This window comes from Arabidopsis thaliana, chromosome 5, assembly GCF_000001735.4.
Source record: "Arabidopsis thaliana chromosome 5, partial sequence".
NCBI lineage: Eukaryota > Viridiplantae > Streptophyta > Magnoliopsida > Brassicales > Brassicaceae > Arabidopsis > Arabidopsis thaliana.
In genome coordinates, this window is record NC_003076.8 from 6,001,814 (window position 1) to 6,027,341 (window position 25,528).

Consider the following 25,528-nt stretch of genomic DNA (forward strand, 5'->3'; position numbering starts at 1 on the left):
TCTAAATCGTTTTATATTCTACATTTTAGGCGATGAATTTAGGTGCCGTTATGGACTTGATAAAGACGACGGTTTATACAACATGTATTTTTTTCCAAACCACATCGAGACTCTTGTGTCTTTCTAAAGCAGCGCCTTCATAGCTCAATGATCAGTGAAACTTACTTTTGATGCAACAATTATAACTCTTTTTATATCTTTGATTTTTCTTGTGTTCGTTACTTGATCATTCCTTTATAAATTTTTTGCCTTTAGTGTTTGTAATCTTTATTTGACCTTTCCTTGATTTGGTGTGCCTTTGTATATTATTGCATAACTTCAAGTCCCAACATAAGTTTCTGAGTTGTATAAAGGTTTGGCAAATCAGAAACAGAACTTCTTCTCTTAGTTTAGAGGGTAAGATAGAGAAGAATCATTACAAAACATGAAGAAGATAACCATGTTGCTTGCTCCACAATCCATCAAGATTAACATCTGTAAGAACCATATGAAATTCTGTTCTTGGAGATCCCAAGTTGACTTTGAAGCATGCCCTAATGAGCTTTGATCTCAGATTTAAAAAGTAGAATTATCTAAATTTGGAGGATGCAGAAAATCACAAACGGTCAATACAAACACTTTTGTTAATTACCCTTACAAAAAAAAATGGAAGTTGAAGGGTTGTATATCTAAAACTATAAAATAGAAATTATGAAATATTAATTTGGATAATTACAATTAACATAATTTGTTTTTGCCTTTTATTCTTTTCAAGTTTACCTTATTTCTTTCTAACTCAAGTTTACATATAATTTGATTTTTCCATTTTTCCTTTTCAAGTTTACCTTATTTCTTTCTAATTCATCTTATATATTTAGTAGTATAGCAGACGGAAGAACAAATAAGCGTTAACTTAAAGAAGACGAACGAACAAATTAGGTGAATTTTAAGAAAGCAAGATTGTGGAACGATCGGCCATGGACAAACAAGACGAGAAGAAGCAGGGAACAACAAAATCTTCATCTACATTGACGACAAGATGCTCACATGGTAATCACATATCTCAGTCAAACTCGATTCCTCTCGACATAACCATTGAGATACTCTCAAGACTTCCTGCGAAATCAATCGTCAGATCTCGCTCCGTCTCTAAGCTCTGGTCGTCCATTACCACCACACCAGAGTTCATCAAGCATCGGTCCAAGAAGACATCACCACCTTGTGTTCTACTAATCTTCCGAAAACACGACAAGCTGATCGTTTTCTCGTCTCCCCAACACCAGAATACTTATTCTCATGTGCAAGATTATCACATTGAAATCCCCAAGAATGGTTTCATCCGTCGTCTTGATTCCGTCCACGGTTTGATCTGCTTAGAAGGTTCTAAACAGCTCGTGATTTGTAACCCTACTTTGAAACGATTCTTCCCTTTACCTGAGCCTCAAGGCACCGGTGACGAATACAACGTAGGAGGGTTTCTGGGATATGAACCGATAGAGGGTAAATACAAAGCATTGTGCATTGTCAGAGGATGGAACACTCAAGTTCTTACATTGGAAATTCAAGAATCATGGAGAGTAACCAAACCTGGCTATACACATTGGCCTACTAAAGATACTGGACGATGCATTAATGGAGTTATCTACTATAAAGCTATTATATTTGATAGGGTTCCAAGGCATGTTATATTTGGCTTTGATCTCAGATATGAAGAGTTTACACATATTGAGTTTCCGATGCGTAATTATGACCGCTTTCTTATGGTATCTTATGAGGGAAGGTTGGCTTTGATAAGTTCCACTAGCTCTGTTGTTGAAATCTGGAGTTTGGAGGATGCAGGGAATCGAAAATGGTCGTATGAACAGTTTCATTTATGTCTTCCTCCCAACACAAGTCTGAAGGGTGTTATTGATGCTGGTGAGCTTATTTACACAGGATTTAGTTTGAATAGATCGTTCTGTGTTGTGTATTTTGATCCTAAGAAAAACAATATCAGAGAAACCAAGTTTCAAGGAATTGCGGATAACCAGATTTGGCAACCTGATAGACTTGGATTTGATCTTGTGAATGACTTTTATGTATTACCAAATCACATTGAGAGTTTCATCTCGTTTTAAGAGATTTCATCTTTTTGCATGGAATGACACTATATATTTCTGAAGTGTTCTTCAGATCTTTTTTTGTATCCACTGATTGATTGATCCCACTGGAGATCCCAATATGTTTTAATGATGATACTACATATTCTAGAGACTTAATAGAAACTTTATAAAACTATACATGGAGAGACTGTAATATGTGTTTTTGAGATTGAACCTACGATTCCTCTGTTCTGTTTCTAGCAATTTCCATGTGATCCTTTTCTCAAAAATAGAAAAGAGACTTTTGTCCTAAAGTTAAACAAGTACAGAAGAAGTACTTGAAATCTTCACTCAGACGATTAGAGCTTAGAGCATACGAAGATTAGCCTTAGTTACTTGCAGTATGAATTCAACATTTTGAGACATGGATCTCTGTAAAATTGACCAATATAGTGGTTTTATTATGGTACCTTATGAGAAAAGATTAGCCTGGATAGCCACAAATTCATTGATATTGGAGGACTTGGCTAAATTTGGGCGCTATTAGTCTATTACTAATGCTAGTGAATTTATTGTGTCATGAACTTTGATATTATTAGCAGTTTTAAGAGCCCTCAGGACAATAACATTTGGTAATGAATGTAATAACATCCCTTACATATTAGTGTTATAACACTATCTAGTTTACTCTCAATTTGGATGTGAGAGACCAATAATCATAATTCATAACAACTGATTTTGAGAAGGGTTCTGTTTTGTTTTCCAAAGAATGACACATAGCTAATTATATATGCAAGTTTATGATTCTCTGATAGATTCTTCTTGTTATGATTATCCGTTCACATTGAAGGGCTTTGTCATAATTTGATTTTTCTTTAGTTTGAATATATCGTAAGTCCTAAACATGCATGTCTTATTAAACAATGTGGGCTCTGCTCTGAAGACTATTGCCTACATTTATGCTATCTACTCAATCCCTTAGGAGTTATGGCATTTAGTTTCCAGCTGATGATATGTAGAACATTCATAAGCGAGCTCAAGATTCTACAATACGTGTATAAAAGATGAAGCCTAAGCTACTACTAGGCTGCATCGGTCAAAACACACAAGCCTTGTCTTTTTGTTTCTTTTTCTTACAAAAACTTTGTCTCCTACAGTGACTTCACCACCAACACCATCACTGACAAACACTAATAATGAAAGACCAAATTCGTATCACAGAAAGATAAGACTGAAAAATCAAAATGTTTCAATAGCATTAGCCTCCAGAAGAAATAACAACAGTCGTTGTACTTGTATCCTAGCTAAAAGCAAAATGTAATTGATTTATTGCGAATTAAACTCTATCTTGTTACAAACTTTAACAAAAGTTTTAATATTTTGAATTCCGTACATGTAAATGGAAGCATATTAATTGGGAAAACAAAAGAAACATAGTGGATAAGATTGTTTACAAGTCAACACACACCAATTTAGAAAAATCAAAGAAATCCCGATTTGATGCGAACATGACGACGCAACCATATCTCTCCAAATCAAAAGATTATGTGTGTCACATTCCCCACTAATTTCACTTATATCTAGCATAAGATGCCATATAATATACATGTAGTATGTAACGTTTTGAGAATGTTCTTATTCGGCGAGATTATTTTTCTGACAATACATAGCACAATGTTTAGTTTTCCCAAACTATATAATTGGAAAATTTTCCAATGACATCTCAAATATGTCGACATATCCAACCGTAATTCCGTAAATAGGAACAAAAACATCCAAAGAATTTAAGTCTAGTTGATCTCAAATTTTAGGCAAGTTGCAAATAAACACAAGTATATTTTAGTTGAATTATACAACTAAACTCAAAAGTACATGTTGTTCCAGAAATTAAACAGATAGACAGTTAGTTGGTAAAGATTTAATTAGTTGATTCAAAAAAGAAAAAAATTTCTCGAGTTATCTTAAAGTATGTTTGTCTTAACTTATCAAAATTATATCTAAAACCCACTTAAAGGCTTAAACCATGATTATTGTGTCTTGTCTTTTTTTGTAATTAAATTACTTAATCAGCTCCACCGTAATCAGCTGGACCTCCACTGAATCTTACCCAAACATATCGATCACGTGCCTGTGTATAAATAAATACATACACACTTAACAAGTTACAATCAGACTGACACCAATCTTCCTCTTTAACAGTCGTTTTATTACAGCGTTCTGATCAAAACTCCAGTGAAAGTTCAAAGTACACAGAGAGAAACAAAAAAAGAAGAAGAAGAAGTTGAAGAAGAAGAAGCCATGAATGCTTTAGCAGCAACAAACAGAAACTTCAAGTTAGCTGCTAGGCTTCTTGGTCTGGATTCTAAGCTCGAGAAAAGTCTTCTCATCCCCTTCCGAGAAATCAAGGTTCGCAAATTTTCACTCCTTTCTTAACCTAATTAACCTTGATCCGCTGATTTTGTGCCTTCGCCGGCGCCGGAGACGATTCGTCGCGGTGGATTGTAGTGAAAAATGATTACTGAATGTTTAGGGGCATTTCGAAACCCGACCCGCTTTTTTGTGGATCCAGTTACTTCAATCCGGTTGCTGAATTATATAACCGGAACAAACCAATTTAAATCAACCGGTTCTGGTATTTTTGTAGGTGGAATGTACCATACCGAAAGACGATGGTACACTAGCATCATTCGTTGGGTTCAGAGTTCAACACGACAATGCAAGAGGTCCCATGAAAGGTGGAATCAGATATCATCCTGAGGTTTTTGACCTTTTGACTTTGACCTTTTGAACCAAAACTCAAATGTAACAAACCAGTATACAATTTCGGTTTTGGTATATGATGCAAACCGGTTATCGTTTTCTTGCAGGTTGATCCGGATGAAGTGAACGCATTGGCTCAGCTCATGACATGGAAAACAGCAGTGGCTAAGATTCCTTACGGAGGAGCTAAAGGAGGGATTGGTTGTGATCCTAGCAAGCTCAGTATCTCCGAGCTCGAGCGGTTGACTCGAGTTTTCACTCAGAAGATTCATGATCTCATTGGGATTCATACTGATGTTCCAGCTCCAGATATGGGCACTGGTCCTCAGGTTCTTAAACTCTCTTCAGAACGTTTCCAAAATGTTCTGTGTTTTTTTTTGAAACCATCTTTCAACTTTTTCCCTTGGTGGAATTTGCAGACAATGGCTTGGATTCTTGATGAATACTCTAAGTTTCATGGATACTCGCCTGCAGTTGTGACTGGAAAACCCATTGTAAGTAAAGAATAATCACAATCTTGTTTTGCTAATGACTGGTTTAACCACCTGAATGTTTAATGATGTTTATGAACCAGGATCTTGGTGGATCGCTAGGGAGAGACGCGGCTACTGGAAGAGGAGTGATGTTTGGTACCGAAGCTTTGCTTAACGAGCACGGAAAGACCATATCAGGGCAGCGTTTTGTCATCCAGGTGACCTTTCTTTTATTGCGGTTTCCTGCGAGCCAAAGAAACTTTTCTTATTCTGGTTTACATATTGGTTCATTAGGGATTTGGTAATGTGGGTTCTTGGGCGGCAAAGCTGATAAGTGAAAAGGGTGGGAAGATTGTTGCCGTGAGTGACATTACCGGAGCAATCAAGAACAAGGATGGTATCGATATCCCGGCCTTGCTCAAGCATACTAAAGAACACAGAGGTGTCAAAGGGTTTGATGGTGCAGATCCGATCGATCCAAACTCCATACTGGTTGAGGATTGTGATATCCTCGTCCCTGCAGCACTTGGTGGTGTCATCAACAGGTTAGAGCTTTTTTTTGCTACAAAAGCTTACATATTGTTTTGAAACTTTTTAAAAACTATTAGTTGGATTTTGGTTTGAAGGGAGAATGCGAATGAGATTAAAGCAAAGTTCATCATAGAAGCAGCTAATCATCCAACTGATCCGGACGCGGATGAGGTTTGATTGTCTTCTTCTTTGACTTTGGAGTTTCTCATTGCGAATCTCTGTAATGGAGATTCTTGTATTACAGATCCTAAGTAAGAAAGGTGTGGTTATTCTCCCGGACATATATGCAAACTCTGGAGGAGTCACTGTAAGTTACTTCGAATGGGTTCAGGTATGTATGAGTCTCTCAACAACTTACCTTTGACAGACCAAGTACTCGAACAAAACCGATTTTGATCAGATTAGTTGTTTCCGGTAATGTGCAGAACATTCAAGGCTTTATGTGGGAGGAAGAGAAGGTGAACGATGAGCTAAAGACTTACATGACTCGCTCTTTCAAGGACTTGAAAGAGATGTGCAAAACTCACTCTTGCGATCTCCGGATGGGAGCTTTCACACTCGGTGTTAATCGTGTGGCTCAAGCTACCATTCTCAGAGGCTGGGGAGCTTAAAGATTATCTAATCTCTTATGCAATCTCTTTAGCAGCTCCTGAATAAGAATTGAGCCAAACTTTAATCTACTTTTTGTTTTATCCTCCTACTTTGGCTTAGAGGTCATCCTGAGTTAACAGATATGTGTTTACAAGTACTAGAAGACGCTTCTGTATGTAATAAAACCTTGGACTCTAATAGTTAATGAGCTTTTTTACTCTCTTGTTAATAAAACCAAGGTATCAAAAAACTAGAACCAAGAAAACAGTTATCATCAATATGGTTCTTAAAAAAAGCAATTTAAAGATAGCTTAAGGCTATAGAATATGAATCTAGGCCCTCCCTCGGCCTCTGAAGCCTCCACGAGGACCACCTCTTGGTTGAAACCCTCTGCTAGCACCTCTGGGAGCACCTCTACCTCTGAAATTGCCTCTACCACGGGGAGGCCCTCTACCACGGGGAGGGACTCTTCCTTCACCACGGCCTCCTGATTGTCCCCTGCAAGAAGAACAGAACAAAGACTTTCGTTACAGACTTTTTCTAACACTTGAACAAGTTTCTTCTACTACTTCAAGGGACCTAAGAATTGGTAACAAGGGTTAAGAAGTGTAGCTTACTTTGGTTGAGGAAGGAATCTTGATAGAGGTAAAAGCTTCTCAGGGCTAATGAAGAACTTATCGCCTTGACTATATGAGGTAGCTACAATACCTTCCCTCATTTTGATAGAAAATAGCTGAAAAAGTAAGAACCAATGCTTTGTATATTAGTGAGCAAGGCCAGTGAACGAAGAAGACAACAGAGAGAGAGAGATAACACATACAGATTCATTAATAGGACCAAAGATTTCATCTACTCTCCCAATCTGGGTCTTGTTTTGTAGGTAGATTGGGGCATTGAAATGTGGGATTTTCACATTGGAGAGCTTGAACACAGCATCTCCCTCACAAGCATGGAGAAAAGTTGCAACTTCTGTATAACACCACCAAGAAAGAAACTCTATCATAACAGAGACAATTCACAAGTTTGTTCCTTTTCAATTAACTTCAAAACTGTCACAAGAATCCAACAAAATCCTAATAACAGGAAAACAAATCATCAATCAGAATACAAAAATTTTCTTTTTGTCAAATTTCAGCAACAAACGCTCATTAATGTCAAAGCTGACAACTTTTTTCAATAATTTTTATCTGCTTGATTGGTAAGAATGAGAGAATCGTCAAAGAGGGTTGAAAACGAACCAACGACTTCGCTGGGAGGTCCTTCGTCATAATTACCACCACCAAAGCGTCCACGTCCACGTCCACGTCCACGTCCACGTCCGCCGTTATCTCTTCCTCCCCTTCCCCTGAAGCTGCCGCCGCCACGTGGTGGTCTCATCTTTTTGGTTTTGGTTTCTTCTATCGCTCTCTGCTCCTCAGAGGTTTTTATTTAGGGTTTCAGCGAGGGAAGCAATTGCCAATTGGAGTGTTGAAGAAGTAGTTGTGACTCTTAATAACGAAAAGAAAAAAAAGAAGGTAAACCACTAGGGTTTTCAGCAATCCCAGACCGGGTTACGACTCGTTAAACCGGGAAGAGATAAAATTTTCTTTTAGTAAATTTGTCAATAATTTTTGTAAAAATTTAACAAAAGATTTGAATAACAATGAGATATTATTTTATTTATTTATGCTTATGTCGGTTTAAGTTTGGTTTGGCTTTCTCACATTTCATTTATTTTAAACACTTGAAAGTTGAAACAAAGACTCAAACAAGGCAAGTGATACCAAAAAGTAAGCACACTTGAAGGCTTAAAAAGCCCTCAAAACTTTCTATTAAAACTAATTCAACTTCTCTGTTACCATCTTTTCTATCCTTTTATACTTCTACATACATACGAACACGCATCCATTTCATTACATTTAACAAACAGGTTGCGTTACCTTCTTGATCGTATTATGATCCTTATCCTCCAATTGTCTTCTTGGCTTTCATATGATGCTAAGTACCTCAGCAAACTGTCCTCCCAAAGCATATTGATGCAATGTACAGATTTTTCGCCCATTTTTCCTGCAAAATCAACCAACACCGGGCAGGTCCTGATCAGTATTATGGAAACAAAGCAAAAGTCCAATCTTTGTTCAAAACTAAAGAAACCCACCTTGACATGAGTGCTTGGAAAGGCGGTGGTGCGAAGAGTCTCTTGAGTTTCATCCATCATTTTACGTTTTGGTACGCTTAATATGAAAGCTGCTTGATCTGCAGTTGCTGCCATTGATGTTATCCTATACCCACTTTCCCACCTCCTATGTATTCCATCGCTTGGGTACAAAAAGTCGAGCTCCACGACCTTTTCACACAATACCAACCAAGAGTATCAGGAAAAATGTCAAAATGTTTAAAGATTATGTCATTCTAAGGTGACGGGATTGAAACCTACCTGATCAGAGTAGCCAGAATTCCTCGACATTACCACACCCCAACGATTCCCAGCAGTTGTCATGGAGGTTACATGGAAATCTTCTTTCCATTTCTTGTTTATCCACTTGAAAGGAAAAGAGTCGCTGACTTTGTAAGATTGCTGAGTATAAGACGTTCCTACCAATTTACAACAAGCACAAAATTAGTAAAGAAGACTCCATGTTATATGGTTATAATGAAAGTACGACATTTTCTATAGTCAAGTGTTTGTGTGACATAAAAATTTGCAGATTACTACCATTAACACCAACCTTTTGACATAACAACTAATGAGTTCCCGTTATCTGAACCAGCTATGGAACTGATATAGTAGTTCTTTTCCCATTGTTCCATAATCCAGTCCTGCCAAGAAAATGCAAATGGTGAGTTAATATAAAATTGATTGATTCCTATATGCTTCAAGCGATTATTACCTTGTGAAGGAAGACAGTTGACAATTCATAAACTTGAGAGGTGAATCCAGTCCCAGCATCCATTATGAGGGCCCAGAGATTAGCTGCTGATGCTACACAGCTAATTAAAAGGCCATCCTCATTACCCTTCTGTACATGCTGATGCAACCTTGAGTCTGCAACGTTGTAGTGATATCTACACAAATAAAAATGGCATTAAACCGGGGTGAGAAATTTGATTCACGAAGGTTTTCGAAACTTTTAAGTGAATATGCAACTTTTACCTCTGTTTCATGGGACGACGAGCATTATAGACTGAGATCCACTGACAAGCAGGACTGCCAATTCTGATTTTCTTCTTTGGCTGTTCATCCTCATCCAAATTAAGAAGCATTCTTCCTCGTTTTTGCCCAACCTATAAACCAACAGACCCAAAATCAGCATTTTCAGAATTATTTATAACAAGTCGAATAATTAAGCATAAGAACGAGAAAAAAGCCAGCAACCTTAAGAGCACCATCAATTTTAATTGGTCTAGATAGTGCACATTGTTCAATAAGAGAATCAAAAATCGAAATAAGCTTTGCATAGTTGGGCTCTTCGTCAAACTTCATGTTTGTAACTGCCTCGAGGAAGAGCTTAAACGGGGGTGGACAAAAACAGCACATCAATTCAGGAGAAGTTGACATCTTTTTCTTGCAAACAAGAAAGCTCTTGTTGTCACCCTGCAAAAAAAAGTCAACAATATATACATAAAACTGATTGCAATTAATGAAGAATATGAATCAGACATAATTGTAAGGTTGTCAAGAGAAATAAAAAACAGACCTGATATCCTTGCCATGGCAATCTTCCCTTCAAAAGAAAAATTAAAGTATAAGCCAGCGACTCCAGATCATCTCTCCTACTTCCAGTTCGACCTAGGTGTGCATGAACACTTGCATACCTTATCGTTCCCCTGCATTTGAAACATAATAAACATGTAAACAAATATGAATAATATAAAGAAAAAGAAAGATAAACTAATGAATATACCTGAACACATCAGGTCTTTGATCATATTCAACATGCTGGCCTGAGTGTGAATCTTTCCATTTAGATGCTGAAACAACAGAAGATTATGTGAACATTAATGCCAACATCAAAGAGAAGTACCAAGTTACATATCTCATAAAATATTGCAGCATCAGAGAGAATAAAGTTCTTCATAAGAATACACTCACCCAGACCAAGATCGATAAGGTAGAGTTTTTTCTCATCTGCTGTTCCTGGTTGACCGAGTAAAAAGTTTTCCGGCTTCACATCTCCGTGGACAAACCTAGTTTGATATGGGGATGGAACATAGCATGACAATCAGTACAGTGAAAGATAATACATTGTAATTAGTTAAAGCGAAATGAATGAAACTATTTGCAAAGAAGTTACGAAAAAATATAGTAACTAACCCTTTCATATGAAGTTTCTCAAGAATAGATATGGACTCAACTGCAATGCAGGCTACCATGTTTGGAGACATCCTGCCACATGACACGAACATGAATCAAATCAAGAATCTTGCAATCAGAAGGAAGTGTGGTGAGAGGAGAAGAGTGCTTACGATTGCCCCGAAGAATTCCAAACATCCCAGAGACTCGGACCAAGCATGTCCATGACCTGAAGTATATATTATAGCATTACTTGTACATGATAACACAATCAATATCGAAAGTATATTTAACAAAGCTCATTGTAAATTACATACAAGAATGTAAAAATCTCCTTGACGACCCTTATGATGTACCGCAGGAACTCCATAGCAACCATTGAGGGTACTTTACAACAAGAAGAAAAAGAAACAGATGAGATGACAAATAAGTTGATCAGAGAAATTTGGCAGGAAAATTTACATAGAATGCATGCAAGACTTACTTGTACACTTGCCACTCGTAAGGTGGACCAAAATTGCATCCTTTGCTATTTCGATGCTCAAATTTCAGGGCCACCTGGTAAGAAAAATAATTAATTTGTTAACGATTAGACTTCTTTCGTCTGTATCCCTCAAAAATCTCAAGTATGCTTCTTTACAATATACCTCAATTGCATCGGCCCCAATCCTATCGCTGCCACCACTCACCCTTCTACCAACAAAAACTTGACCAAAGCCTCCTTTACCGAGTTTCCTCTCAGTCTTATATACAGGAGAATTTCCAACTTGTACCTATACAAGTAAAATGAAATCAATATCAGCATCTCTCTCAAATGAAAAAAAAAACTTGTGATTGAATGTCATTAGCATAAATTTTACCCTTTCAGGGACTGGAGCTGTGCTAGAATCTTCTTCCACACCAACTACCTTCTCTGCGCTACCACCTTCCATAGCAATATCCTTTTCAGCTACCGCTTCAACTTGATTAAAAGCAGGTTCACCTACTGCTGGACGAACTTCACAAGGTTCTGCCTCTAAATCTATTAATCTGATGCCTCGACCCCTACCGACACCACCAGCTGGTCTTGGAGGTGCAGCACCTTTGGCGTTTCCCCTTCCTCTACCACCACCGCCTCTTCTCCTTGTTACAGGCTGAGGAGGAAGTTCAATATTATCCGCCTGACCAGTCACCTGAGGGCTAGGTTGTCTCAATCTACGTGCTCCACTTCTTAACTCTGGCATTCTTACTCCATACAAAGAGTAAGAAAGTATTTTGCTTTCAGTAAACCTCTTTAACTAACCTGCAGTATAAAGAGAGGTAGCAGAGAGTACGTATTTAGTTGATAAAAAGGTGAACCCAACCAATTTCATTTGCATTTCCTTCACAATCCAAAAGAAAAGACACCAATCCGTTGTGTTAGCAAGTAAAAATACAATCAAAAAGAATACAAGAAACATTGGCTTGCACTTAAAGCATTGTCTTTCCATCAAAATCACTTTCCAATCAAACAGATAAAAACAATCAAAATCACAGTCATCTGCAACCAAATTCAGACCATACACTCATCAACTTTGGTTCAAGAGTAACAAAATCATCGTTACTCTCGAGAAAACGCCATCAAAGGCTCTTCGATGATGATGATGATGATGACCAACACATCAAAAGAATCTGTGAAGAAAGTCGATTCACTACTCAAGATACCAATCAGAAACCATCAATACAGATTCTCATCTTCACAGAAACATATAGATTCAAAAGAATAGTGTAACCAAGCGACAGTTTGATACAAAAACACGCTCCATCATCACCCAAAAACAAGATCTTTCCAGATAATCAAAAGAGAAATATATGAAACAAAGCATCAAAACACAACAACCACCACAGAATAAAAAACGAGATGTCAAAAACATTATACCCGATGAACGATTTACGATTAACCCTTGAACAGAAATGATGATCGGAGTATGATAACGATGAAATCGATCCAAAAAATTAAAACTTTCAGATCTCCTTGGAAATTTCAAAATGAGAAACCGACGGCTTTCTCCAACTAGGGCGATTTAAATGTAAGAACTTTCTAGCTGTGATAAGCACACCTAGAAAATGGAGATAAAGAGAGAGAAAGATTCAGTCGTTTTAGGTTATAAATAATGAAGATTGAAGGAGATGAAGAAGATGAGAGGAGGTGCAGATTTGGGGATGAATTCTTTTTTTTTTTTTCGGTCCAAAATTTTCTTTTTTTCTTTGGATGGATTGATCAACTTTAGCAAAATTTCTGGCAAATATTTGGTAGATTTTTATTTTATTTTCATTGCTTTAATTTATGAATAAATCTATATTTTGAAAAAATAAAAAGCTTGTAGACTTCTCGAATGTTTATGGTCTTAATATTGCTGCTTGCTTCGTTTTGCTCGCATGAATTTAAATTTGTTAATATACTAATTTAATACGTTCGTACGTATACAATGGGACTTGTATGTTGTTCCAGTAAGGCGCACGTGTATAAGGGCTTAATGTAAAATCCACATCCTTTGTCTTGTACAAATCTTATTATAAAGAGGATTATAGTGTAAAATCTCGATTGTTTAGGCATGTGAATACAATATGAACCCTCTTCGGTTTGGATTACACCGATAAATTCGAATCTTAGATCGAAACAAATCGGTTCGAGTTTTCCGGTTCAATTTAAACCGGAATTGCCCATTGCTAAATTTCTGTCCAACGCCAACGGTAACGAAATTGCACAAGTGTCGCAGCTACAGAGCACACAAAAGAAGGAGAGAAAGATGACGTCACCGAGCCATGCCTCTGATCGCGGCGGCGGCGACGGTGACTCAGTCGAGAATCAGTCCCCTGAGCTCAGGAAAGATCCGGTAACTAACCGCTGGGTCATATTCTCTCCCGCCAGAGCCAAGAGACCGACTGATTTCAAATCCAAATCTCCCCAGAACCCTAATCCCAAACCTTCCTCATGCCCATTTTGCATCGGTCGTGAGCAAGAGTGTGCCCCGGAGTTATTTCGTGTGCCAGATCATGACCCGAATTGGAAACTCCGGGTCATCGAGAATCTGTACCCGGCTCTTAGTAGGAATCTCGAGACCCAATCGACCCAACCTGAGACGGGAACAAGTCGGACAATAGTCGGATTCGGATTCCACGACGTAGTGATCGAATCCCCTGTTCATTCGATTCAGCTCTCCGATATCGATCCGGTGGGTATCGGCGATATCTTGATCGCTTATAAGAAGAGGATCAATCAGATTGCGCAACATGATTCCATCAATTACATCCAGGTAAGCATTATCCATAGATCCCAATGTAGTAGCTCTATTAGTGTGAATTTATACATTGTTTAGCCGTCAATACTTGTGTTATGTGTGGATATTTTGTGTTGCTTGCATAGTTACATTCATCTGCTACGTTTGTTTTCGTATGTTGAAGGTTTTCAAGAACCAAGGTGCGTCGGCTGGAGCATCAATGAGTCACTCCCACAGTCAAATGATGGCTCTACCAGTTGTTCCTCCAACGGTTTCTTCACGCCTTGATGGTACTAAAGATTATTTCGAGGAGACTGGGAAATGTTGTCTCTGTGAAGCTAAATCAAAACATTTTGTGATCGATGAGTCGTCTCATTTTGTTTCTGTTGCTCCTTTTGCTGCTACGTATCCCTTTGAGATTTGGATTATTCCGAAAGATCATTCTTCCCACTTCCATCATCTCGATGACGTTAAGGTTACCTTTTACTGATCTACTATGTTCCATTTATGGTTTGGTTAGATGATCACCTGACTCACTTTGTTTTGATGATTATCAGGCTGTTGACCTTGGAGGACTTCTGAAACTCATGCTTCAGAAGATAGCAAAGCAACTTAACGATCCACCGTATAACTATATGATCCATACTTCTCCACTCAAGGTTACAGAATCACAATTACCTTATACGCACTGGTTCTTACAGATTGTACCTCAGCTTTCTGGGGTAGGTGGGTTTGAGATTGGCACAGGTTGTTACATAAACCCTGTTTTCCCAGAGGATGTAGCAAAGGTTATGCGGGAAGTTAGCCTTACTTGAACCCGGTTTTTTAGTCTCAACCTAAAGTTCAGCTGGAAGTGATTAGTGTTGAGTTATTGGCCTAATGTGCAAGTCTCTAAAAAACACTATTCAATTGTCTTTTTCTCCTCTGTTGAAGAGGAAGATGTTTCAGCTTGATTCAAATAACACTGATGTAAACAATGCATGTACTGTAGTTCTTTGTAAAACAAGCTCATATCAGGGCATTAAGAAGATTCTTTGATCAATCAGCTTTTAAATTCAGCATCAAACCAATTAACCCGAACAAAACCACTAATTCGAACCAAACCAGACGATGCTTGACGGCGTCGTTTAAAATGTTTTTAAAGGGCAATTTTAAGAGCTTCTTTCTCAAAAACTCGAAGCAGCGAGTGAAAAAAACACAGAGAGCTTCCTCACTTGCTTATAGCTTAGGGTTTACGTTCAAGGCGTAGATCTTCGTCGGAAACAATGGGAATCTCTACGCAGTCTCATGGAATTCAATCGATGCTTAAAGAAGGTTACAGACATCTCGCTGGTCTTGATGAGGCCGTCATCAAAAACACTGAAGCTTGCAAGGAGCTTTCCACCATTACCCGCACTTCTCTTAGCCCCAATGGTTTGCCTCTCGTCGTCGGATTCGAAATCTATCGTTTCTGTAATGTTAGAATCTGTTTATGATTATTGTTCTGATTTAGGAATGAATAAAGACTGAGCCGATGCTTATATGCAAAGTGTGGCTAACTATGGTGCTTATAAATGGCAGATTATAATGGCTAAACCAGCAGGTGGGCCGAGGAGAGATGCAGCTGCAGCAGCCGGTGCAGGCATGGACGAAGACTAAGCTGTTATAACAATCACCTCTTAGCCTAACAACTCTTCTTCTATATTCATTAGTTTCTTTTTTCATCTTTCTTAGAAAAGTTTTTCTTATAAAAGTTTAATCTTTCTTCTGCCTGTCATTGGTTCCTCTCAACATTTGACACTGAATAGTTGTAATGACAAAGTTTTAGTTGGGTTTTAGACAAAAATGATCAACATTCTAACAAAACAATATAAGAACTAGTTAGATTCTGGCTCTAGTTCTCATTCTGGTTACACAGTAAAATTAAAGATGGAGATAACCTCCCTTAAGTAAAATGTACTAGAATTTTGAGAAGTCCAAAATCTTAAACCCCGAACGGCGTCGCTTAGCAACACTAACGCCGTCGTTTAGCAACACTAACGCCGACTTGTTCAGTTCCACAGTCAAAACTCAAAACAGAGTACAGTCACACAGTCAACGAAGATACTAATAAGTCAATTTTCGTTTGACCAAATTTGATTCTTCATGGCTTCCTCAGTCTCCTCTCTCGCCGGACGAGTCGCGATAGTCACCGGTTCTTCTCGCGGAATCGGCCGAGCTATAGCCATACATCTCGCCGAGCTCGGCGCCAAGATAGTCATCAACTACACCACCAGATCCACCGAGGCCGATCAAGTCGCCGCAGAAATCAACTCATCCGCCGGCACCGTTCCGCAACCGATCGCCGTCGTGTTCCTCGCCGATATCTCAGAACCAAGCCAAATTAAGTCTCTCTTCGACGCGGCGGAGAAAGCCTTTAACTCGCCGGTTCACATCCTAGTTAACTCAGCTGGAATCCTCAATCCCAATTACCCTACCATCGCCAACACTCCCATTGAAGAATTCGATCGCATCTTCAAGTAATCGAAAAAACTTTATAGTTAATTTCATTGTAGAGATTAAGAATTAAAATTATGATTATCAGTGTTGTTTGTTGTTGTTTAGGGTGAACACAAGAGGATCATTCTTATGCTGTAAAGAAGCAGCAAAAAGGCTAAAACGTGGAGGCGGTGGTAGGATTATACTGCTAACGTCGTCGTTAACCGAGGCGTTAATCCCGGGGCAAGGAGCTTATACAGCATCAAAGGCAGCTGTTGAAGCAATGGTGAAGATTCTTGCTAAGGAACTTAAAGGTTTAGGCATCACTGCAAACTGTGTATCTCCAGGGCCTGTTGCGACGGAGATGTTTTTTGACGGGAAGAGTGAAGAGACGGTGATGAATATCATTGAGAGGAGTCCTTTTGGTAGGCTTGGTGAGACTAAAGATATTGCTTCTGTTGTTGGTTTCTTAGCTAGTGATGGTGGTGAGTGGATCAATGGACAAGTTATTGTTGCTAATGGTGCATTCCTCAAATGAATATGGATTATGTTTGTTTATCTGAAAGTTAAAGTATTGAAGTAGTGTTCTAATCAATACCATTAAGAAGTTTGAAACTGCAGGATTCAAATTGCAATTTAGTGGTGACACAAGAATCAGCAATATACTACAATGCATAAACAATGCTAAAACAACCAAGAAGCAAAACTGGAAAAGCTCATAGTGCTGTAAAGAGTAGCAACATACTCACCAGAGAGAAGCTGATAAACCGGTGGTTATGATCACTATGTCCGGATGTTGGATCTCCGATTTGAATAGGAAAATTACACTGTTCTCGAGAAATATTCCTGGTAGTGATAATTGCAAGGCCCTCAAAGTCACAAGCCTCTGCCTTTTGATTCTGTACCTGAAAATACATGTTGAATGCATACGAGGCATTCCCGACCTCATCAAGATTACCACAAGAGGAACCATAGCCCAAAGCTGTGCAGTCGGAGAAGGTACATGCGTAGTTTACGTTATCCCCGAGCTGGTTAGTGTTGTTGCTGAAAGTGAGGGCATTAGGGTTGAACATACACCACTGGTTTCGCAAGTACTGAACATTTTGAGCTCCGGTTAAGATCTTCTTCTGACCTGCTCCTGACAAATCCGCTGGAAATTTCGGTTGGCCATCGTATTTGAATATCCCCCAGTGACGTTCAAAGTTACCAGGAGCTATACTCTTTGCATCTTCATCGATGAATCCAAAGAGATAAACTTCAATGTAACCCGGACGCATAGGTGTTCCTCTGTTGGCTGCTAGCTTTGGAAGCAAACCTGTGTAGAAGCGTTCTGCGTTTGGGATGTTAGCATTCTTGTCACCATCCGTTGGCCAACCAACTTCTCCAACTATAACAGTCATGTCTCCATGACCCAAAGCTTTAAGTGAAGCCAAGAGGGTATCGAAATTGGCGTCGAAAACATTTGTATAGATAACGCCGTTATCGCTGACAGTGTTTTGGCCATTGAAGAAGGCATAGTCAAAAGGGAAATCGCTGCTAAGGTAAAGACTTAGGAAAGGGTAAATGTTGACAGTGAAGGGAGCTTTGTTATGAGCTAAGAAGTTGACTATTAGTTTCATCTCTTCAAAGATGTCTTGACGGAAACTTCCGGCAGAAGGAACTGGATTTTCCAGCGGAGAATTATAGACGTCAGCGTTTAAAGGTACGGTGGCTTTGATGAAATCTCCAACTCCAGCTTCGTTTAATGCTTTTTGGATGTTGAAGAGTGCTGGATAAGTTAAGTTTATGAATGATCCATTATAAGCTGTCAAAAACGGCTCATTTCCAACGGCGACATATCTGCAAAGAAACTAAATTTAGCTCCAAAATTGAAGAACCTTCGATTTGTGGTGAAAGATCAAAACTTGTTTACTTGATTTTAACATCGTCATTGAAACGAGTGATGTTTCTTCGAACCCAATCTTTAGCTCTGTTATAACTTCCCATGGCTTTGAGCTGATCGTTAGGGATTGCAACCATAACTTCGATACCAGAGCCGGCAAGAGCTACCATGGTGTTTGTGTCCGCATCGAAAAGCTTCACTTTTTTGACGTTGTTGTCTTTTAACATCTGTACCACCGTCTTTGGAGGGAGCTGGTGAGTTGACATCGTTCCCCAGTTTACTCCCAAGGCGGAGACGTCGCCGGATAATAAAGATACTATGGTGATGCAGAGGAAGATGCCGGCAGTGGTGCTCTGTTTCCGTCGGTTACTCATTTTGGATGTATTCTGTTTTTTGCCGCTTGTAGAAAAAACTGATCAAGTTTTGGGATTTTGATAAGTTATCGGTAATGTTTTAGATTCGCTTTGCACGAGTAAAAAACTGGTTGTTGTATTGTTGGTTTAAGCTATGAGAACAATCGAAGAGAAGTTTTGAAACATAAAAAAAAAGGAGACAAAAGAATAATACGAGTAAATTTTGTCTTGTTTCTGAAGTAACTAGTAAGATACAGAGAAGAAGTGATATATCATGACATAAGAGTACAACAATGTGGATCTATGGAGGTCATATTCATATGATATGAGGTTATTAATCTATGTACATATTTTTCTTTGGTCGGTCTTTATTACATTAAGCAAAAGGCAAAGTGAATTGCTTGGGGTCTAAGGGATTGCCTGATTGGCACGAGAAACGATGCCGTTCTTCAGGTCAAATCCCGAAAACGACACTCTCCACGTGCTTGTAATAACCAAATTTCACCGATCCGCTAAACAAGCCCCATACTCATAGTCACATTGTTACAAGTCATAACTCTTTCTTCTTCTTTTTTTTCCTTCTTTTTTCAGTTTTATTTAACCGACACTGCTTAATCTTCGGTACATGCACATTTCTGTACTAGACATTTAAGAAAAAATAATTGGACTATATTTCAATAAATATATTGGGAATAGTTCAACATTACATGTTCAACAAGCCTCGTTTAGTATTTGGTTGGCAGGAGATGATATTAATGCAATTCTTCATTCTTGGAATAATCTTCCAAAGTCATTGGTGTTTTCTCAACCATTAGAGAATGATGACTTGGGATTTTTTAGAAATTTGTACAAAATGGTGTACCAAAAAAAGGTATTTTATATCTTGGAAATGTTAAAAAAAATTTATAAACAAAAGTTCCTAGATCTCTGATGAACAGCCCCGTTTGTTTTTTTTTCCTTTTCCGTTTGTTAAAAAAATCGGCTTTTGGAATAATCTAAGCATTAAAGATTTCATGATGATACTCTGGCTTTTATTGTCTTTAAGAGTCGTTAACGAAGAATTTCAACTTGTTGAAACTAAAAGTAATTAGTTTATTGAAAAGAAGAGTACAAATAGTCGCAGGAAATAATAACACACTTGCTCGAGAGTATATACAAACATGCATCTCTCTCTATTCTATACGACGAGTTCATCTTCAAGATAACTGTATTCAAATGTGAACTCGTTTTTGATCCTTTGGCACCTACACAGACATTTAAGAAAAAACATTACGATTACCATCTCCAAAGAAGAAGAACAATGTGTAATCGGAAAACATGAATGAAATCATACCATCCTCCTTCTTGATTCTCGTCTTTCGGGGTTTGGAAATCGAAGTAAACGTAGGCTCCTTGTTCATATTCATCGGTTGCAATCTTTGGCTCTTTATGTCTCTGAAACCAAGTGTTGAACTTCCTGTGGTATCTCCATGACTGTTTCTTCAGCTCTTTTGCAGCAAGATATTGCTGGTATGAGTTCTACACAAACACAGGGAAAAAAAGTCGATAAGGTTGACGTGAACCGGGGAAAAGAAGATAAATAAAAGATGGAACAGAGCATTGAGATTTTGGTACCTGCTGATAGTAGAACGCAAAGAACAAAGTATCGGTTCCATAAGCATCGCTGCCTAACCGTTCCCAGAGCAAAGGGTTGTTTATGATTGGTGCTTGTGTTTGGGGAAATGTTTGAGGTGTGATTGCTGGGTTCCTCTGTTCAAAATCATAGGCAATATGAGATTTAAGCGGATATTATTTAAGTAGAATTCAGAAGAATGATGTACCGGAGAATAGGGTCTAGGACGTTCTGAATCTGAGGGTTGAGGACGTTTGTAAAAAGCAGCTTCAAGCATCTGGAGATTGTGCATTTGATCATGCATTGGCCCTACAGCTGAAGGGTCACCAATGGCTCCTAACTCAGAGTTACTTCTCCGTCCAATGACCCCGAGGCTACTTGAAGATTGACCCGGTTGTATAGGTTGTCCAGGAGAGAAATCAGGACCGCTAGATACTTGTACTGGATCCAACATGTAGCTGGGCATTCCCGACTGAAGATAAAACAGAAAACACATGAAGGATCAGAGGCCACCCTTAGTTAGTTGCTTGGTTTAATAGAATACAGCTGTCATTATGTATATCCATAAACCACATTCACTATTGAATTGCATATGAGAATTTTAAGCGAAGGAATGACAAATCACAACACTCACCAACACTAACAAAGACAGAAGTTTTTTATCCGCTTTAAAATCTATCTGGTGGAAAGCGTATATCAAAAAGTTACCAACAAGTAATAAATGAGAGCACAGAACTATTCCTGCTTACCGGAGTATCAAATAGAACTTTAGAGTCATCCTCACTTTGAATAGCTTTTGAAGCTGCTATGGAAGCTGAATCATCAGGTAAGTTTTGCTGGGATTGATCATCATTTCTGACATGGTCTACATCTGCACAAACATCAAAGACAAAGCCCTTTATTTTGCTGATATTTTTATCTGTACTTTCTATACTCGAATCCAAAAACTGAGGCTCCAACAAATCTAGTATTTAAGTAATTGCCAAGATGTTAAACCCCTTAACAAAGTTTACTTTAATCAATTATATAAAACTTGGATAATATTTTGCCAAAGATGTTAGTTGCTAAACCCAGAAATAGTGTCTATCAACAATCATATCATAAACCACAGAGCTAAACCTAAACAGTGAATGTACCTGCAACAGAAGGTTGCTGACCCAATTGTTGACTCATGGCATTTGATTGCTGCTGTAAGGAGGCAGAACTCATGACATTAAAACCTGGTGCCTGAACTCCGATTCCCAAGCTTCCATGAGGAGAGATGGAAGAGCTCTGAGAAACAGATTAGAAAAGATAATCTCTTAATATGATGGAATGTTTTGAATACTATTAAGCATGTGATTATTCCATATTGAATATGCTACCTGCTGTAAAAGAGGATTTTGCTGTTGTGAAGAAAACTGCTTCTCGTTTCCTCCAGATAAAGAAGGTATGCCTAAGAGGTTACCATGGCCTTGCTGTACTTGCTGTAATCTCTGTAAGAATTTCTCTCTTTGGTCTGGTGCTATTTCAGTTCTCCCACGAACCTAAAAGCCAATGTACGTAGTTAATAGTAGAAAAAGAAGACAGTAGAAAGGGACTACCAGTAGAAAAATAAGTAAAGCCCTAGGAATACATCTCAAAAGAGCCTGGTTAGGATTATGTTAAGAGCGTAAACCCAATTATACACAGAGTTCCACATCACAAGAATCAGAACTTGTTTCTGAAGTATGTTCCAGAATACGAAAAAAACTAACAAGTCATGATATTGCTCAGACTAACAAGTAAAGCCATGATATTGCTCAAACTACCATAGTATAATGCAAATGTCCCAGGGATCCTTAAACTTATAATCGAATTCAAAACACACACCGTTTCATTCTGACTCTGAAAGGGACTACCAGGCCTCCACTGCGAACCAGATACAATAGATGGTGAAAAAGCTCTACCAATACTAGCCGCAACATCACCAGGGTTGCTATCAGAGGCAGTTCCATCATTACCCTTTGCAGTTGGTGGCAACACCATTTTGCTCAGTGGAGAAGTAAGAGGTTGGACGTTGCTCTCAACTCCCATTATATTTCTCTTTGCAACTTCAGCAGCTGAAGTTGCACTAATGCGAGACCCGTTAGCTGGAATAGGAGACGGAGGCTGGCTTGGTTGGGGTTGGTTGGGGATACCAACTCTACCAATGCCCCTCAATGGAGTATCCGCAACAGATGAGGGTGGTTTACGAGAAGGCAAGGTTGTTGCGTCTTCTTCCTTGGCAGCCACGGGAGACAAACTCCCCATGCTTTCTATGGAAGTTTGAGTAGGAATAGAAGTTGATAAGGTAACTGATGTATTTGAAACATTACCGGCAGGCACGTTCAAACTTGGACGTCCTCCGGCAGGTGTTGATGGTGCTGAGTGAAGGCCTGCACCATTCTTTGGCGGAGGGGTTTTTGGAACCATCTCAGCACTGCTATCCGGTAAAGATGTATCCTCTGTTTTCTCTTGATGGTGAGTTGGCAAACTTATGCTCTGAAACAACGCAAAAATAAAGAAACATAAACAAAAAATCTTCAATAAAAGAGTTATAGGAATACTTACCCGAACTTGAGATGCTGACGCTGCCAAAGAACTCTTCATGCTTAAAGGAGTACCCTGACAAATGTAAGTCATGTTATTTCATAATCTAAAGCTAATGACTGGTAATTACAGTGAAAATGTCATGAACTCCAAATAGATTCCTGAATTCCTGCACTCTTTTCACCGGACAGATACAGCTCTTCCACAGAGAGGGAAAATTATGCAAATAGAGGTATTGTAACAAAAAGTCACCTTGACAAGTGGGCCAGCGGTAACTAGATCTTCAAGACCCTCCACCTCATCTAGTGGCAACGTGCTATAGAGCTCATCGACATCACTGAATTCATCAAAATCATCCTACATAGAAGAAAGTTAAACACAGTACAAGATAATATAAGTGTATTTTAATGTTCGAAACCCAGGGTATAACACATAAGCAAAATATTCCAGGATTTAGATATAGCAGACCTGATTTCGTTCAACATAATCATCCAGAAAATCTTTGACGTCATTTACTTGTTCTGGACTTAATTCATCATTGTCCAGAAGCCTCAAGATCAGTTCCAACTTTATTATGTGATCCTTGTGTCTTGTAATAGATGTCTCAAGATGAGTCTGAAAGGGGGTCAACAAGCCAAATGACATGACTCACCACGAGAGAAGAAATTACAGCATTTTGCATACCAATGCATATTTTATCAGATTTTACCAATCTGGGCGGTCTTGTCTTTCCTTTTTTGACAGACAGTCCTTCCAACTCAGCTTCAAAGCTATCAATCTGCGACTCCAGTTCACTCACCTATCAAAATCAAGAAAATAAGTAATGAATCAGCTAGAGCACTGACAGAAGATGATCATAAGGACCGAATCACCTAGTTTCACTCGCACATCAACCATATTTCAAAAACACCATTAACATTAGTCTTTTTTGACGTTTCTGTTCAATAATTAGGCGCGAATACGCGAAAACAACTCACCACATTGTTCAACCAATCCCTTGTCTCTGACTTTGCTTTCTCTTTTGGGTCCTATAAAACATGAAGCTGACAAATCAGTAGCCTGAATACCAGAGAAGAGTTTTCGTTAATATATAATATATATATAACTACCTACGAATATCCAACAGATTTCACAAAACCAGATATGTTTCAATATAAACTCAATGATGTGTTAGAAACTTTGAAGGGAAATAGTAGAAAAACACTTCAATTTCACATTCTTATTTTGGGGAAAAGGTAAATGATTCAACGGAAAAGTAGAGAAATTCTTACAGTTTTAGGTTGCTGACCCAGTCCTTCCTTGGAGAAGGCTTTTGTCTTGGTCTCTTTTTCACATATCTTAAACCTCTCCATCTCTTTCTCAATAAGCTTCCGAGCATCCACCAGGGATTGCTCATAAGATGCACTGACCTAAGTCAATTGACAGACAATCTGATCAGTTCAGTCAAAAAACAAACGGATATTAAGACAGAATTACGTGAAACAGAACATGTATCAGAGATGAAGCTACTCCTTTCAGACTATGTGAAACCAAATTAAACTAGCTGGAGCCTAGAGGGTAGCCAAAAGTATGACAGGGAAAACCAATGGTGCAAAGCGCCTTACTCAACTGAACAAAAGTCAAGACTTTTTCTTTAAGATGTTAGGAAAGCTTTGTTTATAATATTGAAAACACAGCCATAGATTATGGTTTGCAGGTGCAATTTAAGAGAATGCAAGGGATCCAAGTCGCATCATTAGTCAATTAAACAAAAAAAAAGGCTGTGAAGAAGAAGACCACTTACTTTCTTATCTTTGATCTCACTAGACTGAATCCATGTCTTGATCTGGTCTCTATACCGCTGCAGCTTCTTGATTTCCTTCTTCAAGTCCGCCTCAAACTTTTCCTTTTGATTAACATTGTCTGTATCATATACCTGAAACACCAAAAAAGTCCGAAACCGAGTTTTTCCTCTGTCCAGTAAAAAACTTTTCTGCTTCGAAAACAAACATTCTGCTCACATTCCACTGCATAAAAAACAAACGGAGCTCGATATTGAGTTCCACTGGAAAATTTACCTCACAAAACAAAACAAACGAAAAGTTATAAATAACAAAAGATTAACAAACCAAACAATATCACAGACATTTCCACCAATCCTATCTAGCACAATCTAAGTATCATCGATTAAGAGCCAATGCATGAATTAACAATCGCAATCCGAATCTACACACAGTGATTATTTTCCTATAGATCTTCATGCATTCTCGATATCAACGATTAACAAAATTGAGAAAGGAAGAAAAAAAAACAATCAATTATTGGAATAATATACAGAGAATTGTGAAGAGAAAGGAAACGTTACCTTGTTCCAGATGCTGTCGAAAACATCAACACCTTCTTGAACCTTCTTCAGCACCCGATCTATCTCGCCTTGTAATTTCCGGCTCGCACCCATCACAGCCGAACCAGAGAAGAGACTCCGATGATTTTATCCCCCCAAAAAAAAAAAGGGTTAATTCGTCGGGATTTGGTTACGGAAAGTAGCAGCTGAGAGTATTTTAGGGTTTCGCTATCAGAGGGAGCGAGAGGAAGAAGACGATGATGTGTAACTAACGATGATGGGTGAATGAATTTTGATTGGATCTTTTGTGGATTTGATTACAGAAATCAGAACGAGAGTTTCGAGTTTGACATTGACGGCCCATAGTAAAAGAGTTACCGGGCTTTTTATTCGCCGATTTGCCCCTCATACTTTTACTACTTTC

The 25,528-nt window shown here is 38.5% G+C and overlaps 8 protein-coding genes and 1 pseudogene across 14 annotated transcripts; 5 read left to right on the forward strand and 4 right to left on the reverse strand.

Annotated features, from left to right (window-relative positions):
* Positions 1–956: 956 nt before the first annotated feature.
* On the forward strand, positions 957–2,096 carry AT5G18160 (F-box and associated interaction domains-containing protein; the record flags this gene model as incomplete). The annotated part of the gene is made up of 1 exon (NM_121821.1): positions 957–2,096. One exon carries the CDS (start codon positions 957–959, stop codon positions 2,094–2,096), a length of 1,140 nt encoding a protein of 379 aa, NP_197317.1.
* A 2,125-nt stretch (positions 2,097–4,221) lies between these two features.
* Positions 4,222–6,913, forward strand: GDH1 (glutamate dehydrogenase 1). Its single transcript, NM_121822.4, has 9 exons — positions 4,222–4,466; positions 4,705–4,818; positions 4,928–5,149; positions 5,240–5,314; positions 5,395–5,511; positions 5,588–5,838; positions 5,920–5,995; positions 6,069–6,155; positions 6,250–6,913. The coding sequence occupies exons 1-9, from the start codon at positions 4,359–4,361 to the stop codon at positions 6,433–6,435; spliced, it is 1,236 nt and encodes a 411-aa protein (NP_197318.1). The 5' UTR covers positions 4,222–4,358; the 3' UTR covers positions 6,436–6,913.
* AT5G18180 (H/ACA ribonucleoprotein complex, subunit Gar1/Naf1 protein) lies at positions 6,748–7,948 on the reverse strand (the record flags this gene model as incomplete). The annotated part of the gene is made up of 4 exons (NM_121823.2): positions 7,654–7,948; positions 7,236–7,384; positions 7,033–7,148; positions 6,748–6,913 (listed from the first exon to the last, which is right to left on the reverse strand). Exons 1-4 carry the CDS (start codon positions 7,790–7,792, stop codon positions 6,748–6,750), a joined length of 570 nt encoding a protein of 189 aa, NP_197319.1. The 5' UTR covers positions 7,793–7,948.
* Positions 7,949–7,998: 50 nt separating this feature from the next.
* Positions 7,999–13,051, reverse strand: AT5G18190 (Protein kinase family protein). Of its 2 annotated transcripts, NM_121824.4 has the most exons (17): positions 12,586–13,051; positions 11,549–11,970; positions 11,336–11,461; positions 11,173–11,246; positions 11,006–11,075; positions 10,862–10,917; positions 10,710–10,781; positions 10,488–10,582; positions 10,300–10,366; positions 10,093–10,222; positions 9,771–9,989; positions 9,549–9,679; positions 9,286–9,460; positions 9,124–9,214; positions 8,832–8,989; positions 8,553–8,741; positions 7,999–8,461 (listed from the first exon to the last, which is right to left on the reverse strand). In NM_121824.4, the coding sequence occupies exons 2-17, from the start codon at positions 11,909–11,911 to the stop codon at positions 8,402–8,404; spliced, it is 2,076 nt and encodes a 691-aa protein (NP_197320.1). In that variant the 5' UTR covers positions 11,912–11,970; positions 12,586–13,051; the 3' UTR covers positions 7,999–8,401. The 2 variants fall into 2 exon arrangements, with proteins under 2 accessions (NP_197320.1, NP_001332666.1); NM_001343538.1 differs by having other exon boundaries at positions 11,549–13,051.
* A 170-nt stretch (positions 13,052–13,221) lies between these two features.
* Positions 13,222–14,986, forward strand: AT5G18200 (putative galactose-1-phosphate uridyltransferase). The gene is made up of 3 exons (NM_121825.4): positions 13,222–13,963; positions 14,112–14,402; positions 14,485–14,986. The coding sequence occupies exons 1-3, from the start codon at positions 13,457–13,459 to the stop codon at positions 14,740–14,742; spliced, it is 1,056 nt and encodes a 351-aa protein (NP_197321.1). The 5' UTR covers positions 13,222–13,456; the 3' UTR covers positions 14,743–14,986.
* A 206-nt stretch (positions 14,987–15,192) lies between these two features.
* Positions 15,193–15,565, forward strand: AT5G18202 (annotated as a pseudogene). Its single transcript has 2 exons — positions 15,193–15,384; positions 15,488–15,565.
* Positions 15,566–15,983: 418 nt separating this feature from the next.
* AT5G18210 (NAD(P)-binding Rossmann-fold superfamily protein) lies at positions 15,984–17,106 on the forward strand (the record flags this gene model as incomplete). Of its 2 annotated transcripts, NM_121826.3 has the most annotated exons (3): positions 15,984–16,425; positions 16,511–16,869; positions 17,006–17,106. In NM_121826.3, exons 1-3 carry the CDS (start codon positions 16,052–16,054, stop codon positions 17,104–17,106), a joined length of 834 nt encoding a protein of 277 aa, NP_197322.2. In that variant the 5' UTR covers positions 15,984–16,051. The 2 variants fall into 2 exon arrangements, with proteins under 2 accessions (NP_197322.2, NP_001318592.1); NM_001343539.1 differs by lacking the exon at positions 17,006–17,106 and having other exon boundaries at positions 16,511–16,989.
* AT5G18220 (O-Glycosyl hydrolases family 17 protein) lies at positions 17,101–18,777 on the reverse strand (the record flags this gene model as incomplete). Its single annotated transcript, NM_121827.2, has 2 exons — positions 18,297–18,777; positions 17,101–18,223 (listed from the first exon to the last, which is right to left on the reverse strand). Exons 1-2 carry the CDS (start codon positions 18,638–18,640, stop codon positions 17,101–17,103), a joined length of 1,467 nt encoding a protein of 488 aa, NP_197323.1. The 5' UTR covers positions 18,641–18,777.
* A 788-nt stretch (positions 18,778–19,565) lies between these two features.
* Positions 19,566–25,486, reverse strand: AT5G18230 (transcription regulator NOT2/NOT3/NOT5 family protein). 4 transcript variants are annotated; one of them, NM_001161244.1, is made up of 17 exons: positions 25,126–25,436; positions 24,782–24,787; positions 24,565–24,696; positions 24,053–24,190; positions 23,759–23,809; positions 23,491–23,580; positions 23,250–23,396; positions 23,034–23,138; positions 22,803–22,856; positions 22,083–22,733; positions 21,596–21,757; positions 21,368–21,503; positions 20,981–21,102; positions 20,440–20,703; positions 20,234–20,368; positions 19,953–20,137; positions 19,631–19,863 (listed from the first exon to the last, which is right to left on the reverse strand). In NM_001161244.1, exons 1-17 carry the CDS (start codon positions 25,216–25,218, stop codon positions 19,797–19,799), a joined length of 2,538 nt encoding a protein of 845 aa, NP_001154716.1. In that variant the 5' UTR covers positions 25,219–25,436; the 3' UTR covers positions 19,631–19,796. The 4 variants fall into 4 exon arrangements, with proteins under 4 accessions (NP_568361.1, NP_001154716.1, NP_001330085.1 ...); NM_121828.5 differs by lacking the exon at positions 24,782–24,787 and having other exon boundaries at positions 19,566–19,863; positions 25,126–25,486; NM_001343540.1 differs by having other exon boundaries at positions 24,782–25,436.
* Between the last annotated feature and the right edge of the window lie 42 nt (positions 25,487–25,528).